The sequence below is a fragment of the Danio rerio genome, chromosome 3 (assembly GCF_049306965.1).
Source record: "Danio rerio strain Tuebingen ecotype United States chromosome 3, GRCz12tu, whole genome shotgun sequence".
NCBI classification, from domain to species: Eukaryota; Metazoa; Chordata; class Actinopteri; order Cypriniformes; family Danionidae; genus Danio; species Danio rerio.
This window is the reverse complement of record NC_133178.1, coordinates 30396463-30415141: the sequence shown is the minus strand read 5'-3', so window position 1 is coordinate 30415141 and position 18679 is coordinate 30396463. Positions and strand designations below refer to the sequence as shown.

Sequence of the window (18679 nt, the reverse complement as noted above, 5' to 3'; positions counted from 1 at the left end):
CAGTATCTCCAGCAGAAAACATATCCAAAATGCCATTTAAATTGTAATGAAATCTGTGTTTCTGACAGCAGAAGTCAATGACTCATTTGAATTATTCAGCCTGATATGTTTACTGCTCTTAAAATATTTTAAATGATTCTTAAAATAAAATATATAGTGTTCAAAGGGGCAAAGGTTTTTAATTTTTTACCTAGACATTTAAAAAGAATATATTTAGAGCTGTAATCATAATACTGTGAAACCGTGATACTTTTATCCAAGGTTATCGTACCATCAGAATCTTATAGCGGCCCATGCCTAATGGTAACAAATGTGTTGCTGATTATTAACATGCATATTAGTTCATTTAATAACTAATTAACTAAAAGAATCTTATTTTGAAGGAATAAGAGTTTTCCTTTACTTTTTGGGCAAATCAAGTTTCGAGAGAGAAGAAAAAATATTCTGTACAGCAATTTTAATTCAAAACAGAGAAAAACTTAAGTACAGAGCAAATGAGAGAGAGTGGCTACAAAATTCAGATTCTAAAGAGTACCAAACTTTGAAACATAAAAAGGTACAATTGCTTAAATACAAATATATATAATAAAGGTTAAATACAGATTTTTACAAATATTATGTACATATGTACATAATACATATGTACATATGTATTATGTACATATTAGGTATTATGTGTGTTTTAATTACATTAAGCACAACTGCCTGCCGTTAAAGCTCTCCTCCCCCCACGGCTCGCTTTGCTCTGTCGTTTGATGAATTCCCAGCTGGTATCTCACTTTCCAAGTTGAGTTTTTATGGCCAGCAGCTTATGAGAAAAAAACCCAGGGGGGCAGTAGAATGGGGAGGAACACATTTATGCACTTGGTATCAAATGGGCCATGTTTATTTGGTGAAGCCAAGTGGTTTATGTCCCATTTCTCTTTCTCGGCAGCCTCAGAAATAGACATGAATAATTGCTTTCAAAATACTGACAATCAAAGGCACTTTTTGTATTTCTAAAGTCATAATGCATGAAATTGTGGATCACAATGTCTCGTTTCAAACAGTGGTTTCTCCTTGTCCAGCACTGGTCAAACGCACATAGAACTTCTGCCAAGAGTGCAGTGTCTTTCCCGACCAGATCCAGAATCCTGAAGTGATCCCTACAATGAGGGTCATGAGGTACTTGATCATGAAGACGGTGAAGTCGGGGGTCATGTGAGGAGCGGGCTGCATGGGACAGGGGATGGCCAGGCTCTTACAGTTCATACTGATCCAGCTCTTCTCCCACTGCTGCCTAAAGGCCTGCTCATAAAAAAAGCAGGCAATGACGATGGTGGCTGGGACAGTGTAGAGAACCGAAAAGACACCTATGCGGACCATCAATCGCTCCAGCTTTTCAGTCTTGGTGCCATCATGTTTCATGATGGTTCGGATGCGGAAGAGCGACACGAAGCCTGCAAGCAGAAATGAGGTGCCAATGAAGAGGTAGAGGAAAAGAGGAGCCAAAATAAAGCCCCGCAAGGCATCTGAATTATTCAGGCCCACAAAGCAAACTCCGCTTAGCACGTCTCCATCGATCTGCCCCATTGCAAGGATGCTAATAGTCTTTACGGCTGGAACGGCCCAGGCAGCCAGGTGAAAGTATTGTGAATTGGCTTCAATAGCCTCATGGCCCCATTTCATACCCGCCGCCAGGAACCAAGTGAGTGACAGGATGACCCACCAGATCGAAGAAGCCATACTGAAGAAATACAGCATCATGAACAAAATCGTACATCCTTCCTTCTTTGTACCTTGAACAATGGTTTTGTAGCTGTCAGGAAAAAAGCTCTCATTGCACACAACCTTGTCCCCGAGGAAGTAGCCAGCGATATATGCAATGGACACCATGGTGTAGCAGCCAGACAGAAATATAATAGGACGCTCAGGGTATTTAAAACGCTGCATGTCCACTATATATGTGGTTACAGTGAATAAAGTGGACGCACAGCAGAGCGATGACCAGATGAGGATCCAAATGCGGGCAAACTCAATCTCCTGGTCTGTGAAGAACATGTAGGCCCTGTGTGTTCTGGAGGACTCGCAGGGGGCACCACAATCTGGCTCACCCAGGAACTTATAGCTGAGGTAGGCTGGCACTTTGAGTGTGGAAGGGCAGCGAAATGGTTTATCCGGTGTGGAGTAGAGCTGAACGCTTGGTGTTCCTGGAATGGGCATGTGAACGGGTGACACGGTGGCCATGGAATCATTCTGGCCCACACAGATGTGTCCGTCACCCAGAACTGGGAAATGCTCACATCTGAGCGCCTCTGGCCACTGAAAGCCAAACTTGTTCATGAGGACCTCACAGCCTTGCTTCGCCCTCTCACAAATGGAGCGGCATGGTGGGATGGCTTTCTCTAAAACTGTGCACACTGGAGCATACATGGAGCACAGGAAGAATTTGAGCTCGGGTGAGCACTGTACCTTGACAAGCGGGTAAAACTGATGGACCTCAAGCCCGGCATCATCTTGGTTGTAGTGTCCCACCAGATTTGGCATTATGGTTTGATTGTAAGCGATGTCCGTACACAGAGGGATAGTTATGGGCTGGCAGAAGCCGTGATCAGGGACCGCTATGCCATTATCTCCTTGATGCTGTCCAGACGCCACGAAACAGCACGGCAGTAACAGTGCCAAAAACACACACACACTTCCACTCGCCTGCATTGTCTCGAAAAGTTCCGCTCAACTTTCTCTTGATACAAAATGAGTCCGGCAAACTATGCTTTTCCCGACATATCATCTATTCTTCGAAAACAAAAAGTTTGGATAAACTCACAAACTAGTGTAAATCGCATACTTTCCGAGGAGTATCTGTTGCGCGTAGGAGCGACTGCATGACTTTTCCCCCTTTGTCCGCCAGACTGTTTCAAGTTCCCCCTGGGCGCCTGTTGCCGACTTTGAAGGGAGCGCGAGGAGGAGGGATTTCGGGGGTCTTGAAACAGATTTCTACTTTAAACCCCCATCACAAGGTCTTCAGACCGATTGAATCACAGGAGACCCATATCAACACCATATGCACTTAGTCATCTCAAAACCTAGAGCACTTAAAAAAGTTCAATACTTTTTCGAGTCCGTTAAGCTGTGGAGGGACGTGAATTTGGAAATCCACTTTACTAAAAACACATTTATTTCAAAATAAAACCTATCTATCTATCTATCTATCTATCTATCTATCTATCTATCTATCTATCTATCTATCTATCTATCTATCTATCTATCTATCTATCTATCTATCTATCTATCTATCTATCTATCTATCTATCTATCTATCTATCTATCTATCTATCTATCTATCTATCTATCTATCTATCTATCTATCTATCTATCTATCTATCTAAGGGTGACATCTTGTGGTTGTTGTCGGTAAATATCCCACGTTACCGTTTTATTTCTTTATTTAAATAAATATTAAATATATTACAGTTTTTCTCAATTGCTTTAGTGCATTTCTCACAACACTACACATTTTCACAACAGCAATGCATTTCTCAAAACAATTAGTGCAAACTGCAAAATCTAGCTGATAACTTGCAAAAGCACGTCACTTGCTCAAAATGGATAGTTCATTCCTCAAAAGCAAGTATTCATGTCAATCAAAGTGTCAGTGTCATCAAGATGAAAAGTCCTGACACCATTGTTTATGAACAAGATAGTCATATGGCTTTGTCATGTTTTCATTATGACAGTTTACTCTGTACATTTTTTTCAATGCAATAAAGTCAGATTTTGGTTACACTTCCTCAAAATGCTCAAGACAGCACTAGATACTATTTGCACAGTCATTTGAAAACTACAGTAAAGTTAGACATGCCTGCATTTAGTGAGATATCTGAATACAAGACACTTCAAATGTATGTTTCCCATTTTTACTGCATTTGATCTTTGCAATTCTAATTTATTTACAGCATTGTGCAAAAGAATAAACACACCTTTATTTACAACAAACATAAACTTCCTTTGGGAGCTATGCACAACTGTGAACAATACTGCAGTACATATTGGAACTGAACCTACAACATACATCTGTAAATCATTCATCAAACTGTTCAATTTAGAATACTTTTCAGGGAAAAAAAGATTTAAAACTGACAGTTTTAAACAACTAGTTCAACAATTTTGTATGCAATGACTCTAATGAAATGAGGACTATCAGTTTTATATGCAAGTACTATTCAGCATTTGCAAGTTTAGTTAATTTGGCTGACATGACATAAGCAACTGATAATGTTATAAAACAGCAGAGAGTTGTATGAAAGCAATTGATGCGTGTCCAAAAGCATTTGTTGGAAGAAATTAAAAAACTGCTACTATGATGTGCACAAATTACTAATTGTTTTTAAGAGAAATGCATTAACTGTTGTGCAAATGTAAATAGTGTAATGTGCAAATGTAAAAAGTGACTGAGAAAAACTGTAAGTAAATATATATATATATTTAATATTTAACTATATATTTGGCTCTTTTATATACAATATTCACGTTTAAACTAATTGTGTTTAAAATTTAAAGTGCGATATGTTTGATTAATATTAAAATATCAAAAACACTCCTGGTCTCTTATGTTGAAGCCTGCACATAAAATATATTTTAAAATAATTTCAATTATTGACAATTATGATTTAAATTTCAACAGTTTTTTTTATAACGTCATTCATTCCTGGATGTATTTTTAAAAGGCTTATTAATCAAGTCTTCATTGTCATATAAAAAAAATGTTGATTTGCTGCTCAAAATAAATATTGATTAATACATAAAAAGAAAACACTGTTACATATTATTATTCAAATAAATGTATTATTTTATTAAAGGATTCAGCACTGAAGACCAGAAGGTTTTAAACATTGTTTACACGTCTTCTTAATTTTGACCAGTTCGACTAAAATTAATAATGTTTTTAATATGATTGATATCGTGAAATACTAAGACAAATGATTTTTTCAAAAATGATTTCTTCTTTTATTAGTAATGCATTCCTAGTAGTGTAAGGCATAATTGAATAGAATAGAGAGAAAAATACAGATAGAGCGAGCCAAAATAAAATAATGAGGCCTAGTGACTTTTTTACATGTTTGGAACATTACTATTTCGTTGCTAAGCGCGACTCTGCGCAGACTATTTGATAGAATCTGATTGGCTAATTGAAACCGGCTTGGCCAATAGGAATATGGTAAAACCTGTCGACTTCGAGACAGCACACCGCAGACGCTTCGCGGGTATACTGGTGAGGAGACACAGGCTACGGCGGATGATTTGCTTTATTTTATGTCACTCTGCCCGTCGAAGAGTCGACGTCTTTAATTTATTCTTTAAAAAATCAGCCGATTATTTAGGAAAATCGTGAATATAAATATTTATAAATCCTAATTTATATCACAAGTAACTTATCGAGCGAGGCCCAAAGTTTACAGTCAATGGAGGTAAGAGCTGTTTCTGAGTAAACTGTCTAACGTTAGCTTGTTCGCTTTTTCTGTCTGCTTGTTAAGTGCTTGTTAAATGGCCAAAACAGAGTAAGAAGAGTACACATGTATTACCAAACATAAAATATTACATAGCAAATTAAGAATAGTAAAAGTCAAGGTCTCTTTAATATAACTCTGTGTGAAGTTCGTGTTTTTTTCAGTAACTTAGGCGAGGGAAATCCCCCCACAAGGCCTGTTTAGACTGGAATTAAAAGTTAACTAAAAGTCATTTTGCACATGCTGACCAGTTTATATATACATTTGTGTGCTGTTTGCCATTATTGTTCAGTATTATAAGTACAGTTTTACCTTTATGCTTTATAAAACAAGCACATAAGTTAATTTGAACTAAGTTAATGTAATTTTCACCTGTGTTTAAGGGTAACGTTAATAATGCAGGGAAAAGCAAAATCAGTGTGGATGCAAATGGAGCAAGAACAATCTTGGATCGATTTCAGAATTCAGGAACAGACTCCTATTTTACCACCTACAAGCCTCAGGTGAGTAACGTTAAGCTGAAGATATATATAATGATGTAAAACATATAACGTTACTGTTATCACTGGGTGTATTTGAGTCACTATTTGTGACCCTGAACCACAATACCTGTTATAAGGGTATTTTTAAAAAAGGTTTACACATTATTTTTACATTTATAGTTAATTAATAGGCTTTCCTTTTTGTAAGTATAAGAAATATTTGGCTGAGATACAACTTTTTGAAAAACTGGAATCTGAGGGTTCAAGAAATCTAAATGCTGAGAAAATCGCATTTAAAGTAGTATAAATTAAGTCTTAGCAATGCACACTACTTATCAAAAATGGAGTTTTGATTACAACAGGAAATGTACAAAATATGTTAATGGAACTTTATCTTTATTGAATATACTAATAACTTTGGCATAAAAGAAAAAAAACGTCATCGTTTTGACTCATACGATACATTTTGGCTCAAAATTCTCTTGTAATATAAGGTCAGAGTTCACATTTCATCTTTTATATATTAATCAAAAGAGAGTAATTTACCTGTATTTTTAATGCATAATTATTGGAAGTCGTAGATATAATGTGTTAGAATGTTTTAGAATTGAGTATGATTTTAAATGTCTTTCCGTGTCTTTCCACTTTATTAACTGCCTCCCATCATGCTATCCATCAATAAATGCTCTATTCATAATTTTCAGACTAGTTTCAGTGACAGCAGATTTCTGTCTCAGTCGTCCAACTCATTCTCGAACTGCCAGATGCAAGACTGTGCTCCACTACCTTACACAGTTTGGTCAACTCAGGAAGACTGGCCTCAAGCTATAACCAATAGCAGGTTATAATTAATTTTTATTTATATTAATAATGTTGTAACATTTGAACATTGTATATTGTATACACGTTAATATTTTGAAAAGTATTTGACATTAAAGATTTAAAGTTTGATTTTGCACAGAAATTCGATAAATGGCAATAATTGTGGCAGTGAGGCTGATCTTTATGGATTAGTGTCAGATATCTTGGATGAACCAGATTCAGTGGACCCCTACCCCTCATATGAGAAGTAAGTCCCTCCTAATTTATGTAACAGATATTATGGGAAAAAGCTAATTATAATTATAGCTGTGTAAAAACAGCAAATTGCACATTCATTTTCTCAGAAAATCACGTTTAATATGTCTTAATCAGCCCTTATATCAAAATCAATTTCAAAACCAGTGTTCTGTAGTTACATTTAATTTAAAAGTAAGCAATATGCATTTGCAATTTACAAAATGTCTATATTTCCCAAGTTTAAAAAAAAAAATTCATGGTACATGCATAGCAAGTTTAGTTTTTCCCATTTTAAAATTTCTGGCAAATCATTTAATTGTGAATTTAGAAGTAAAAAAAGATTATAAAATGAATTGAAAACAAAACATACAGTTTTACATATTACAATTTTTAGGAATGATGAAATACTATTTTTGTCATTCTGTCTAATTTCTGTGATTATTCCCTAATAAGGCTTTAATAATTGTGTTTATCCTAGGGCTATAGTTATTTCATAATTTTTTTAAGTTGAAGAGTTTTCCCGAAGTTCATTCAGTTTTTTTGTGTATATGGTTTGACAGTAGTTTTCTGAAATGAAAGAATAAAACGGCTGTATAGCAGGGCTGTACGATTAATCGAAAAAAAGATCCTAATCTCGATTCGCCCTGCACATGATCTTAATACAGCTTTTCTACGATTCAGCGAATTATATTTTCAAACTCAGGAGAGAAGAGTAAAGGCAGACGCACGAGTCTTCACAGGAACATGAACACCTTCAAATGGCGTCAAAAGTGTAACTATTTATAAGGTAAAATTCACCCAGAAATGTAATTTCTAACTTCAGGTAATGATATTTGCGGCTGCGAAATCACACGTGAGCTGACCCCGAGGTACTGAGAACATGCGCGTGCACGTAGCATAATAATAATTCAACGCAGCAAACATAATAATTCAACTTTATATAATGAATAGTTGTATTCTGGTGTCATAATTTTAATGTGAATTAACAAACAGGATATATTTAAAGTCTGTTCAAGTCCACCATAATCACTGTACAAAATTTAGCATTTTAAGCAACAGTAGACCTACATATAGGCCTATTATTATTATCGTTGTTTTACCATATTGTTTAGAATTATAAGGATCTATTTGACATTTTTGTCAAAATTGAGTTATTGACATATTCTTTTTAAATGACAACTGGTTGTTTACATTTTAAGACTTTTTAAAAAACAAACAAAAAAAAATGTTGCACACATACTGTTTGCTTTATGGATTGCAAAAACTTTGAAGCTCAATATCTCAAAATCATTTAGAATGCAGATAGAACCTTATAATTCCAAGGTGGCGATATGTTTGAGAATTAACAATAATAATAGCCTACTTATATTAACCTTTATTTTACATCTAAAGAATTGTGAGAACGAATGGTGATCTTGATTTTAAGCAAAAAAAAAATCGTGATTCACATTTTATTCAGAATCGTGCAGCCCTACTGTATAGTAACTCTTAGAGCAGGTCTGGAGATAAAGTTCATGTCCTCAGTATAGTGAGATGACAGATGCTGAAAACCCCACAAGTGCCACACATGTTTGAGTATGTGTGCTTTGCCACTGAGAAAGTGCAGTATGTTTAAATACTCAGTTATTTAATAGCGATTATGAATTTGATAATGACCTTCAAAATTTACCAAGTTCTGTGATGTTCTGTTATAGAATGATTTTCATTTTTATGGCTGAATTTTGCACTTTCATTTGCATTTTCCACATCATGAAAGTCATAGGTTTAAAAAATACAGTCCTCTGCCATGAAATGCCTTTGCTTGCTCTCAGTATTTGATTTGTAAATAATAAAACTGTGTAAAAAGTTATCTCTATCTCTGACGTAAAAGTGCTATAATGTCAGAACAAATACATGTGAATAATATGCTTAATATTATTATATGAATAATATAGGGTGTCTGTGGGGTCTTAAAGAGTAAAAAAGTATTTGATATAATTTTTTTTACACAATAGTTTTTTCCATCTGGGTCATTTGAAAAATTCCTAAGCATTTAGCCCTTTATGCTTCTAAAATTTGATGCAAAATAGTCTTAAAATGTTTATTTAAATTTGATGCATGGAATGCATGGACTTGATGAACAAACACATATAACCGTATGCATACATATATGTCATATTGTTTTTTAACATTGTTTTAGCAGGCTACCATCTAGTTTGAAAGGTGTATGGTCTCCAAAGTTAAGAGAAAACAACATGCAGTATTTCAACAATGAGATGCAGATGCCACCCATTTCTGGATTTCCATCAAACAATATTAATCCTAAACCAGTCACCAATGTCTGCCCTCAGCCTTTGGGTAGAGAATTTCAACAGTGGGCAGAAATTCAGAACTTTAATGGCTTTGATTCTCCTCGTAATTTCTCTTCCTGTAATGGAGGGGCTGACATATATTCTCAAGACCTCCCTTGTCCACCAGGCCTGAACACACCACCATACACAACCAGAAAACCTGAGTATATTACACCTGACAAAGAAGAAGGATACTTTAACCCCACTAACTCCACATCTGATTATATAAACACGGCCAACTCCTATTATTCTTCTCAAAATTCAGATGACTCCTATTTCAATTCATCTCATGACTTTTCACCAATGAATAAAGATAAACTGAGAAACATCCAATCTTTCTCTGTCCAGGATGTCAGTAAGCTGGCCTTTCTGTTGGCAGAGCAGGACATGAACTACTGCAAAGAACCAACCCAGAATGGGTTTTTAACGCAGAGGAACTATGAAGAAATCATGGCAGAGCAGAAAAGTCATCCTTTTCAAAGGATGTCAGAGCTTATTTCTCAAAAACCAAATTTTAAGAATGAGGTGACCCGCAACCTTTTAGAGCAAAGAGGAGGAAAAGCAGAGGATAAAAAGACTCTTTTACAAAGACATTATAACACAAATGAATTTTCAGGGTTCAGGTCATCTAAAGCGTTTTCACCTACTGTCATACCACCAGCCCTGTACCCAAATAAAGAAACCAGCCTAATGGAAAGTGGCATAACTCAAACCAGTGTTAATCTCTTTCACCCACTCCAGCCAAACCATTGTCAAATCCAAGCAAATATTCCAGCAAAAACCAGCAGCAGAAATGAATCACAGGGCTTTGCGAATCTCACCACAGCTGGGTCAGCTCAATTACTTCCTTCTCAGCAGTTGTTCCGACCTGCAGGGAGAGTCCCGACTGATCTGAGTCAAGGGAACGCAGTAAATCTACATGGTGCAATAGGCCAGGTCAGTCTTGAGGCTTTAGGGAAGGGAACAGGAAAAGTGGACATTTCAGATTTTGATCTCAAGCTAGAGAACAACAGGTTTACTGCAGGCCTTATGTTAGATGGTCGCTTTAATCCGCGATCTAGCATGAAACCCAAACTTCCGGAGGCAGAGAATAAAGCTGGACTGCTGCAGAATCCATACCATGGGCTGGCCAGTTTGTATGAAAGACAAGTAAGACACAACGAAGCTAGTTCGAGTTCAACCACACCATCACACCCTTTCCCATTCCTATATCAAATGGGTGATCCCAGAAAAAGTCAGTACCATTCACAGCCTTCACTGCCCTTCTGCTCTGTGCCTATTATCAATGTGAGTGAACGTCTACCAGATGCAGATATTTCACCCTTCAGCCCCTATCTACAAGAATGTGCCGGGCTAAGCCAAGCATCAGGAGATGGGTTGTTCTCAGGGTTTCTCTCTGCTATGGCTTTGCCTAAGCTTGGCAAAGCACTTGGAAGTCCCAACAGTCAGCTACACTTTTACCTGGAGGAATGTTACGAGCAGTGGAGGATGCTGGAAAAAGAGAGAAAGAGAGTAAGTGTGTCTATTTGTGTCAGATTATATTTAATATAAGGGCTGCATGATATTGGAAAATTTAGCATTGCAATATTTAGTTTTTCTGTTATATTGCGATATGAATACCGTTTCATCAGCTGCAGTGCTTCCCACACATAGTCTTTATTTGGGCAGGCTGCCCAGGTATATTAATGGCCGCCCAAGTATATTTGGTGACATTTATTTTTTTACTATTTTTTATTTTCCTTTTACCCTATTATTATTTTCCTATCCACCTATTAGTCAAACATCCGCGATCGATTAATCAATAGAAAATCTTCTCTACACGTTTCCTACTTCTCGTTGTGTGTGCATGAGAACTGTCAACACTCTTACAGACAATCTCATGTGCTCTGCAGAGACCCACAGAGACGCCTGTTCTGGGACTTAAAAATGCGCCTGTCCAGGGTTTCTAAATCTCTTAAATTGTCCAGAATTTGGCTTTTTTTTAAAGTCGTTTGTTTTTTTATACATTTTTGCATAACATTTTTATTTTAAGCCTGATTTACTTTTGCTTAGCTTCGCAGCTGACAGCGCATGCACAGCCGCAAGAGCAAGAGAAACATTAAATAATTAATTATTTGATCTAAACGACTCATAAACTTTTCTATATATGTGAGTAGGCATGGGCAGATATAAGATTTTTACGGTATGATAACCCTGGATAAAAATATCACGGTTTGACAGTATTGTGATTACTGCTGTAAAATATATTCTTTTGAAATATCTGGGTTTAAAACAAAAACATTTTTCTCCTTTGTACACAATATATTTTAATTTAAGAAACCATTATAATATTTTGTAGCAGTAAACATGTAAGGCTAAATAATAAAAATGAATCATTGACTTCTGCTGTGTTCATTAGTTTAAAAAACACAGATTTCACAGAACTTTAAAAGGCATCTTTGGATATATTTTCTGCTGGAGATACTGTTGCCCATGTAATTTTTTTTTTTTTTTTTTTACATACACCGTAAGAGTAGTATAAGAGAAACTGTTTGAGTTTTTTTTAAAACCATGACTTTTTCAAACCGCAGTATACCTTGAAACCGGTTATCATCCCATGCCAAAATTAAATTCTTGAGGCAAAATTACATCTAAACTGGTCGCAAAATATTTGTTCACCACTAGAAATCGTTAATTATTCATTTGACTTTTTAAAATAATCAACATTTTTTATTTATTTTACTTTTTAGAGATATTGTTTGCTTTATTCCAAAATGTTATGTCATTTGCTTTATATTTTTGTATTTGATATTTGATATATTACATATTTGATACTTATCTAACATGCTTTGGCAATACTGTACAAAATGTCAGTAGCAGATTTTACATATCTGTGGGTGCACATGGCTCCTCCTGAATAGAATAAAAGTAAAATAAATAGTGGATTTCTTGTGTAATTTCAACAGTCTTTTTTTAAAACGTCAACCCATTGAAAAGAACCAGCATTCAACAGTGTATAATAAATAAACCTGTTGCTAAAAATCGCTTTCTTTGTCGCATGTATGTAACCATGTGCCATAGGTAAAGGATGTGTTTTAATCCGGCTACCAACGCAAGTATATCTCAAACCTGTGGGAAGCACTGAGATGACTTGAAATATATAATTTTATATTGATTTAGAGGACTCTGTAGGGGAGTAAATCAATCGATAAATATAAACAAATATCTACAAGCATTCAAATGTAAAACAATACTGCATAGTCTTATGTATATAAATTGTGTTACAAATTGTGCAATTTCTTGTGTCTGAATGCTTTTAAAATGCTCATACAGTCGCAGGGCTCAAAAACATATGTAAAACACTTGCAATCTATTGTTTAATCTCTGCAGTGACTCCACTAATTTCATGTGTTCTGAACTGTTGTGCTGATGAGCTATAATCCAGACTCAACATTGCATATATGCAGTGATGTGTCTATTGCAAATACACTTATTGTGATATCGATGCTGAAACAATATATTGTGAAGCTCTAACTAATACGTACTTTTTGTCTTGGTGAATCACGCTACTAAGTTGACATGCTACTAAACTGATATGCTTGTGTATGTTTACAATTTAAGCATAATGAGGTAATAAACTGATTTAATACTGTATACTTTCTGACAGGCGGAAGCTATTCTTACAAAGGCTTACCTGGGTAAACTTGTGTCTATGGTGGTGACCAGTAGCAGCTTACCCAAAATGCCTCCAAACCCCTCCAGAGTGGACCGGCTCATTGTGGATCAGTTGCGTGAACAGGCAAGAGTAAGTCTTCTGTCCCATTTTTCTTTAGATTTCAAATAAGGACCACAAGAGGGTGCTGGTGAATTTGCCAACAAATCAGAAATCTAAAAAAAAATTACTAAAATATATGTGACTTACATTACTGTGTTTTTGTGCTTTCTAAAAAGTGAAATTTATGAAATCATGAATGGTGGTTATGAAAAAATTACAATGATTTCTTTTGGCATACATAGTTTAATAGTAAATGTATATTTTTAATATTATAATACATATTTAATATCTTTAATTATGAAAATATAGCTGACTATATTTTAGAAAATGGGTCTATCATTAAAGCAACCATCTTTGGGGTAAATGGAGTTGAAATGGTTGAAAACTCTCGCTCTGTTGTTTTAATGTGATACAAATATGAAAGTGAAACCCCTGTTTCTTTATATTTTAGAATTCTTCCTTCTAGAATTTCCAGAATAAAATGTTCAATACATGCACTCAGTTGGCTTATTTTGACTGCTACACCATCATAAATTGTGAAAATAACCCATTCAAAAAAGCTTTAAGAACAAGTTCAATTCTCTGTGTTGACCGTTAAATCGGTGTGACTTCAGCCAATTAGTTAAGTCCAACATCCAACTGTGTAAGAAATACATTCAATCTGATATAAGAGAAGCCATATTTCACTATCGTATTGTTTTTAAATTGAGAAAACATTTTACATGTAACTTTTATTCTAAATCTTTGACCTTATTCTTTAAACAAAAGCTGACCGGTATAAAGGTGTAAAGTACCAAAGGCGGACAATATTAAAATGGATTTAAATAGTAATTTGGCTATTGTTGTTATCAATGAATTGTCAATCAAATGTAATTTCTTTTACAGAGGCTAGAAAATTGTCAAGCTCTTTTATTATTATTATTAGGTTTCAATTTTTTTATTACTCAAATAGCAAAAATCTGAATGAGGAAAGTTGAATGTGTTAACCAGTTTGCTATTCGCCTAATAAATGACAATAGACTACAGTTTTTTTAATTTAAAGCTTTAACAGATTCCTACTTTTTCTAATGATATATGATGTGATAAATTTGTATTTTAAAAATAAGTATTTTTTCAAATTTATTTACCCTAAATCTTTAGGAAATATTTTAGTACATTAAAAAATGTGGTTATAATGGTAAAATGACAAGGTAAAATAGTGCTTTAAATGTCACTAAAATGCAGTATTTAAATATCAAAATTAAATCAAATTGAGGCAAATAACAACAAAAATTTTGAGGAAAAAGAACCACCCCTTTCAACCGGCCTTTCTATGGGCTTGCTTGGTAATTTAGATTAGATCTAAATTAGTAATGTACATTCATATTGAAATACAGTAATGCTTTGTGTTTACAGGTGACAGGTTTGCTGGGGAAGATGGAACAGTTGCGGAGTTTTCCACTTCATGCTAATATCAGCTCAACATTGGACAGGCATCTTGAGGTCATCTACATCACTCAGGCACGCCGCAAGGAGGAATTCATCAATGCTAGCAACAGACAGAGGCAGCCGGCGGCCTTCTTTAGAGAGGACAGGGGTTAGTGAGTCACGCTTTAACATCAGCTCAGGCAGCAAGTACACATCTATAAACGAATGAATCAGTGGCAATCCACAATCATAGGATAAGTGAAGTTTGTCCTTGTCAAGATGATCAAATGCTTCTATAGTTTTTTATTTGTAGATTACAAATATGTTGATAGACACTGAATGGTTTTCCTGAGGTAAATATGTTGTTACATGGCAATTTTTGAGCTGCTTTAGTGATGTTTTTGGAAATCATGATACCTATATTTCAGTACTGTTTTTTATGTATACCATCTGATGTTAATACATAATGCAAAATCAAACCATGCCAATTAAAAATAGATCTTTTTTTTCCTTAGAATGCAAAATTGCCCACTATACTTTGTGTGTATGTGTAAAAAGGATGTTTCGAACTTCTGGTCGGCAGCTGATGCGTATAAAGAGTCACTTTGGGACAGCTTTAAAAGGAGTTTTAAATCTATTTTATTTGATTTTAATGTCTTTCAACTAATACTGTTGTTGATCAGCGCCACCTTCTGGACTGATCATTATAAAAAATGCAATCTAATGGGATGGAAAACAACTGCTGCAAGGTATTTTTCCCTCCTTGTCAGACGGCATCTTGTGCCATTTAAATGGAGCATCGCCATCTTTAAAGTCAACATTTTGTCTTATATAACCAACCTAAACAAATGAAATACACCAAAATGTGACACACATAGCCTGTACTGTCCCACTAACACATTGATTGAATAAGTGTCACAAAGTGAAAATAAAGTGCCATTTTGAAATGACAGAAAAACACATGGTAAATACTACACAACACAAACTAACTAAATGGAACATAACTGAATCAACATGCACATCGGCCAGAAGAGTATCAGTCATGTACTTTTATTGGTAATTGATTTTTTACCATTTTTGGAAATTGCATGGCTTGCATACCTGCTAATTTCATGCCAGTAATATGGTTTGCTCTTTATAATGCAGTGAAGCATAGTTTGTGTGTGTGCTTGGATTGAAGAGCCGCAGAGTACAGTAAACCAGCTGACAGGTCCAGAACACTGACGCTGTATTTAAGCATCTGATCTGGCCGCAGATTCTGAATTAGGAGACGGTTTTTCTTTCTCACTTGAATCGCATCTGACTTAAGCATAACAGCGTTAACATGTCTTTCATTCAGTATTAAAGTTTTGCATCACAAGCACACTCCTTAAGCCTCTGAAAACAGTATTGACACTTGGTTGAGAACACTGCTCTGGTTGATGACAGTTCTTAACGGAAGTTCTAAGCATCCTACCGTAAGGAGCTGGTCACTATGGCACCCTCCAAGCAGCAGCAAAGAAAAAGGTCTATACGTTGTTAATCTACTAGTGTCCGTTTTTATCTTAAAAAAAAAAAAAAAAAAAGGTTTGGTGAAAATTTCACTAGTCCAAAGTAACACAACAAGCTCAGCATTGTTTCGCCACTTATTGACAGATCATTTGCTTAGTTAAGATGAATGTTCTGTTAAAAATGATAAATGTATTATGACATTATGCCTCAGTGTTTATTGATACTGTTTTGCCTCGAGGTTAAAAAAAAACATGTGTCTTATCAAAGCATTTCTTTTGTTTCTTAAATCTCACAGAGATTCTTATGTTGGCATCTGCAGTGAAAGACCTGTGCATCAGCACCAGAAAGGCCAGAACTGCTCTTTGGTGTGCATTACAAATGACTTTGCCCAAAACAAGCAGTTACCAAGAGGAGGAACTTGACAAAGGTACTTGCTCCCCTTTAGGCCCAGACAGTCCTGAGCAGTGCAGGTTGGAGAGATCACAGACTACCCTGTGATGCCTTTCTGACAGGTATATGGTGTTTGTACGTTTTTTTTCCAAAAAAGTACATTCATCTAAAAGGTGATGAGGTTGCATTTTAAGAGGAATGAATAAGTTATTTAAGTTATTCCACTATAGTGACACATTAGGCTCAGTTGTGGGCAGCAGATGGAATTCTTAGTTCATTAATATTTATCAGTCTACTGTGGAAAGGACCAATCAGATTCTCCAAAAACATGGAATTATGGCAGTAAGATCAGTATTGAGGTATTTGTCCAAGGATCCCAGAAAAAAACTGCCAGTTAGAACAAAATGATTTGAGAGAGATAGCATAAGATTGATTTAAGAAGAAAGAGTAAGAGAGATGAATTCACAAGAGGGAACTTTTAACTGTTGATAATGAAACCAAATGTGTGGCAAGAGTAAAATCTGTGGCTTTGGAAGATAATATTTTTGCCTCAGAAATGTCAATTGAGAAATATATAAATAGTTACATAGGAAACAATTATTTGCGTTAAAGGTCTTTTGACAGTTTAATTAGTGTCTCCTACAATCTACGATCCTCAGCACATTTTAGGCATTCACAAAAACAGTATTTATGACCAGTAGGACATGTTCGCGTTGTCCTGGCCTTATTTATTTGAGCAAGATTTTCTTGGCGTCAGCACTTGTTTTTAGTGATCTTACTGGATAAGCAATAACAACCCCAAATCATTACATAAATCTGTCGTTTGTTTTAGGGAAAAACTGAATGTGAGTTTATTTATTCACCGTTTGTTTATCTAAATTCTGAATTTAGCTCAAGTTTCCAGTCGCCATTTTTCAGTGTATGTATGTGGTCAATCTGTCTGTGGTGTAACTCTTTTGAGGATCTGCGGAGTAGCTGAGAGTACCATCATTCATGGACTGACATAAATGATGTAAATGACATGTTTAAAGGCTAACATTGTTCATATGATGTGTACTCATACTGTATCGTTTCATTGCTTTTGTTCAAGTTTTCCAATTAAACTAACAGCAGTAAATCCCTTAACTCAAAGACTGGTGCTTAACATACAGTGTTAATCAATGCTAAATCAGCATTTCTGCAGTATATTTTACTCATTATTCATTCAATAATGCATGTTTTAAATGTTCATGATGAAGCCCTCAACTAAAGTTCATGAGATTTTAACAGATTTATGTGTTGAACAACAATTAAGGAAATATTAGCATCTGTTAGTTTTAATTTCAATGAAAAAAAAAATCTTTTTTTTTTTAGCTTTGCCTCTAATTCCACCTGTGTTAAGAATTATATTAGGGGTGACATCATTGGTGGTGATATAGCATAGATCTTAAGAAAAGATGCTTTTAAAGTATTTGGTCAGACTGTGTGACCGCACAGTAGGTGTTCATGATGGGTTGTGGCACTGGTAGTGTTGTCAGAATTACCAACTCTGGTACAAGTTTATTCTGAAATGTAAAAATGTGACGATAGCAGCATTTTGATTGCTACAGGTGTTTGTCATATGTTCATGCATTCATCAGATATAACTGTGAATAGCTCTAATGTTTATAGGTTTACAAGAATGCTTACACTTGATGTACAGACACTGAAGCATTTAGCCATGTTTTTCATCACTCATATCTGTTTACAGGCAGATCCTCTGATTGACACAAATTTCAAAAGTAAAGTAGGTATGTGTCTAAATATTAAAACAGGTGTTCATGAAATATAAAAATCTTGCATTTATCTATCAGAATAAAATAAGACTAATTTTATAGTATAAATTTCCCAAAAATAGAAAAAAAAATTCCTTTCTTTAAACAATGTCTACCATATTAAAAAAAAAATCCTGCAGCAAATATTTTTTAAAAAAGGTTGAAAGAAATAAAATAAATGTTTAATATGGCCTAAGTTATATCTTAAAATGTTTAGCGTATCATATTAATAACATAGTGCAACTTTCACACTGTGGAAAAAGTTCAGGAACTCTGTTTACGCAAACTAAAACCTAGCAAATGTTAATTACATAGGTTTCGCCAAAGACTATGAATAGACTGGTTTTACCTATGTTGTTCTGTGTGATGATGGGTGAAGATATTTAACTAGATATCAAAACAGAAACAAAATCTTGACGGGGTAAGTTTGTTTTAAGACTATTTAAGGCCAAATTTTTATACTATTGATTTAAGACTTTTTAAAGAT

At 35.0% G+C, this 18679-nt stretch overlaps 2 protein-coding genes across 3 annotated transcripts; one reads left to right on the top strand and one right to left on the bottom strand.

The window, feature by feature from the left end:
- Nucleotides 1–479: 479 nt before the first annotated feature.
- fzd2 (frizzled class receptor 2) lies at nucleotides 480–2832 on the bottom strand. Its single transcript, NM_131140.1, is given in 1 exon segment — nucleotides 480–2832. A coding segment is annotated over 1 exon segment (1653 nt). The 5' UTR covers nucleotides 2695–2832; the 3' UTR covers nucleotides 480–1041.
- Nucleotides 2833–5228: 2396 nt separating this feature from the next.
- On the top strand, nucleotides 5229–17524 carry moto (minamoto). Of its 2 annotated transcripts, none has more exons than XM_068219071.2 (8): nucleotides 5229–5447; nucleotides 5870–5989; nucleotides 6673–6809; nucleotides 6930–7037; nucleotides 9210–10869; nucleotides 13004–13141; nucleotides 14507–14687; nucleotides 16305–17524. In XM_068219071.2, the coding sequence occupies exons 1-8, from the start codon at nucleotides 5442–5444 to the stop codon at nucleotides 16505–16507; spliced, it is 2553 nt and encodes an 850-aa protein (XP_068075172.1). In that variant the 5' UTR covers nucleotides 5229–5441; the 3' UTR covers nucleotides 16508–17524. The 2 variants fall into 2 exon arrangements, with proteins under 2 accessions (XP_068075172.1, XP_017210271.2); XM_017354782.4 differs by having other exon boundaries at nucleotides 9207–10869.
- The last annotated feature ends 1155 nt before the right edge of the window (nucleotides 17525–18679 follow it).

Bases quoted from the DNA above. Each gene is read 5' to 3' on its own strand.
- moto (XM_017354782.4), top strand. The intron at 6,810-6,929 runs GTTATAATTAAT...GATTTTGCACAG, and splicing joins CAAGCTATAACCAATAGCAG to AAATTCGATAAATGGCAATA. The intron at 14,688-16,304 runs GTTAGTGAGTCA...TAAATCTCACAG, and splicing joins CTTCTTTAGAGAGGACAGGG to AGATTCTTATGTTGGCATCT.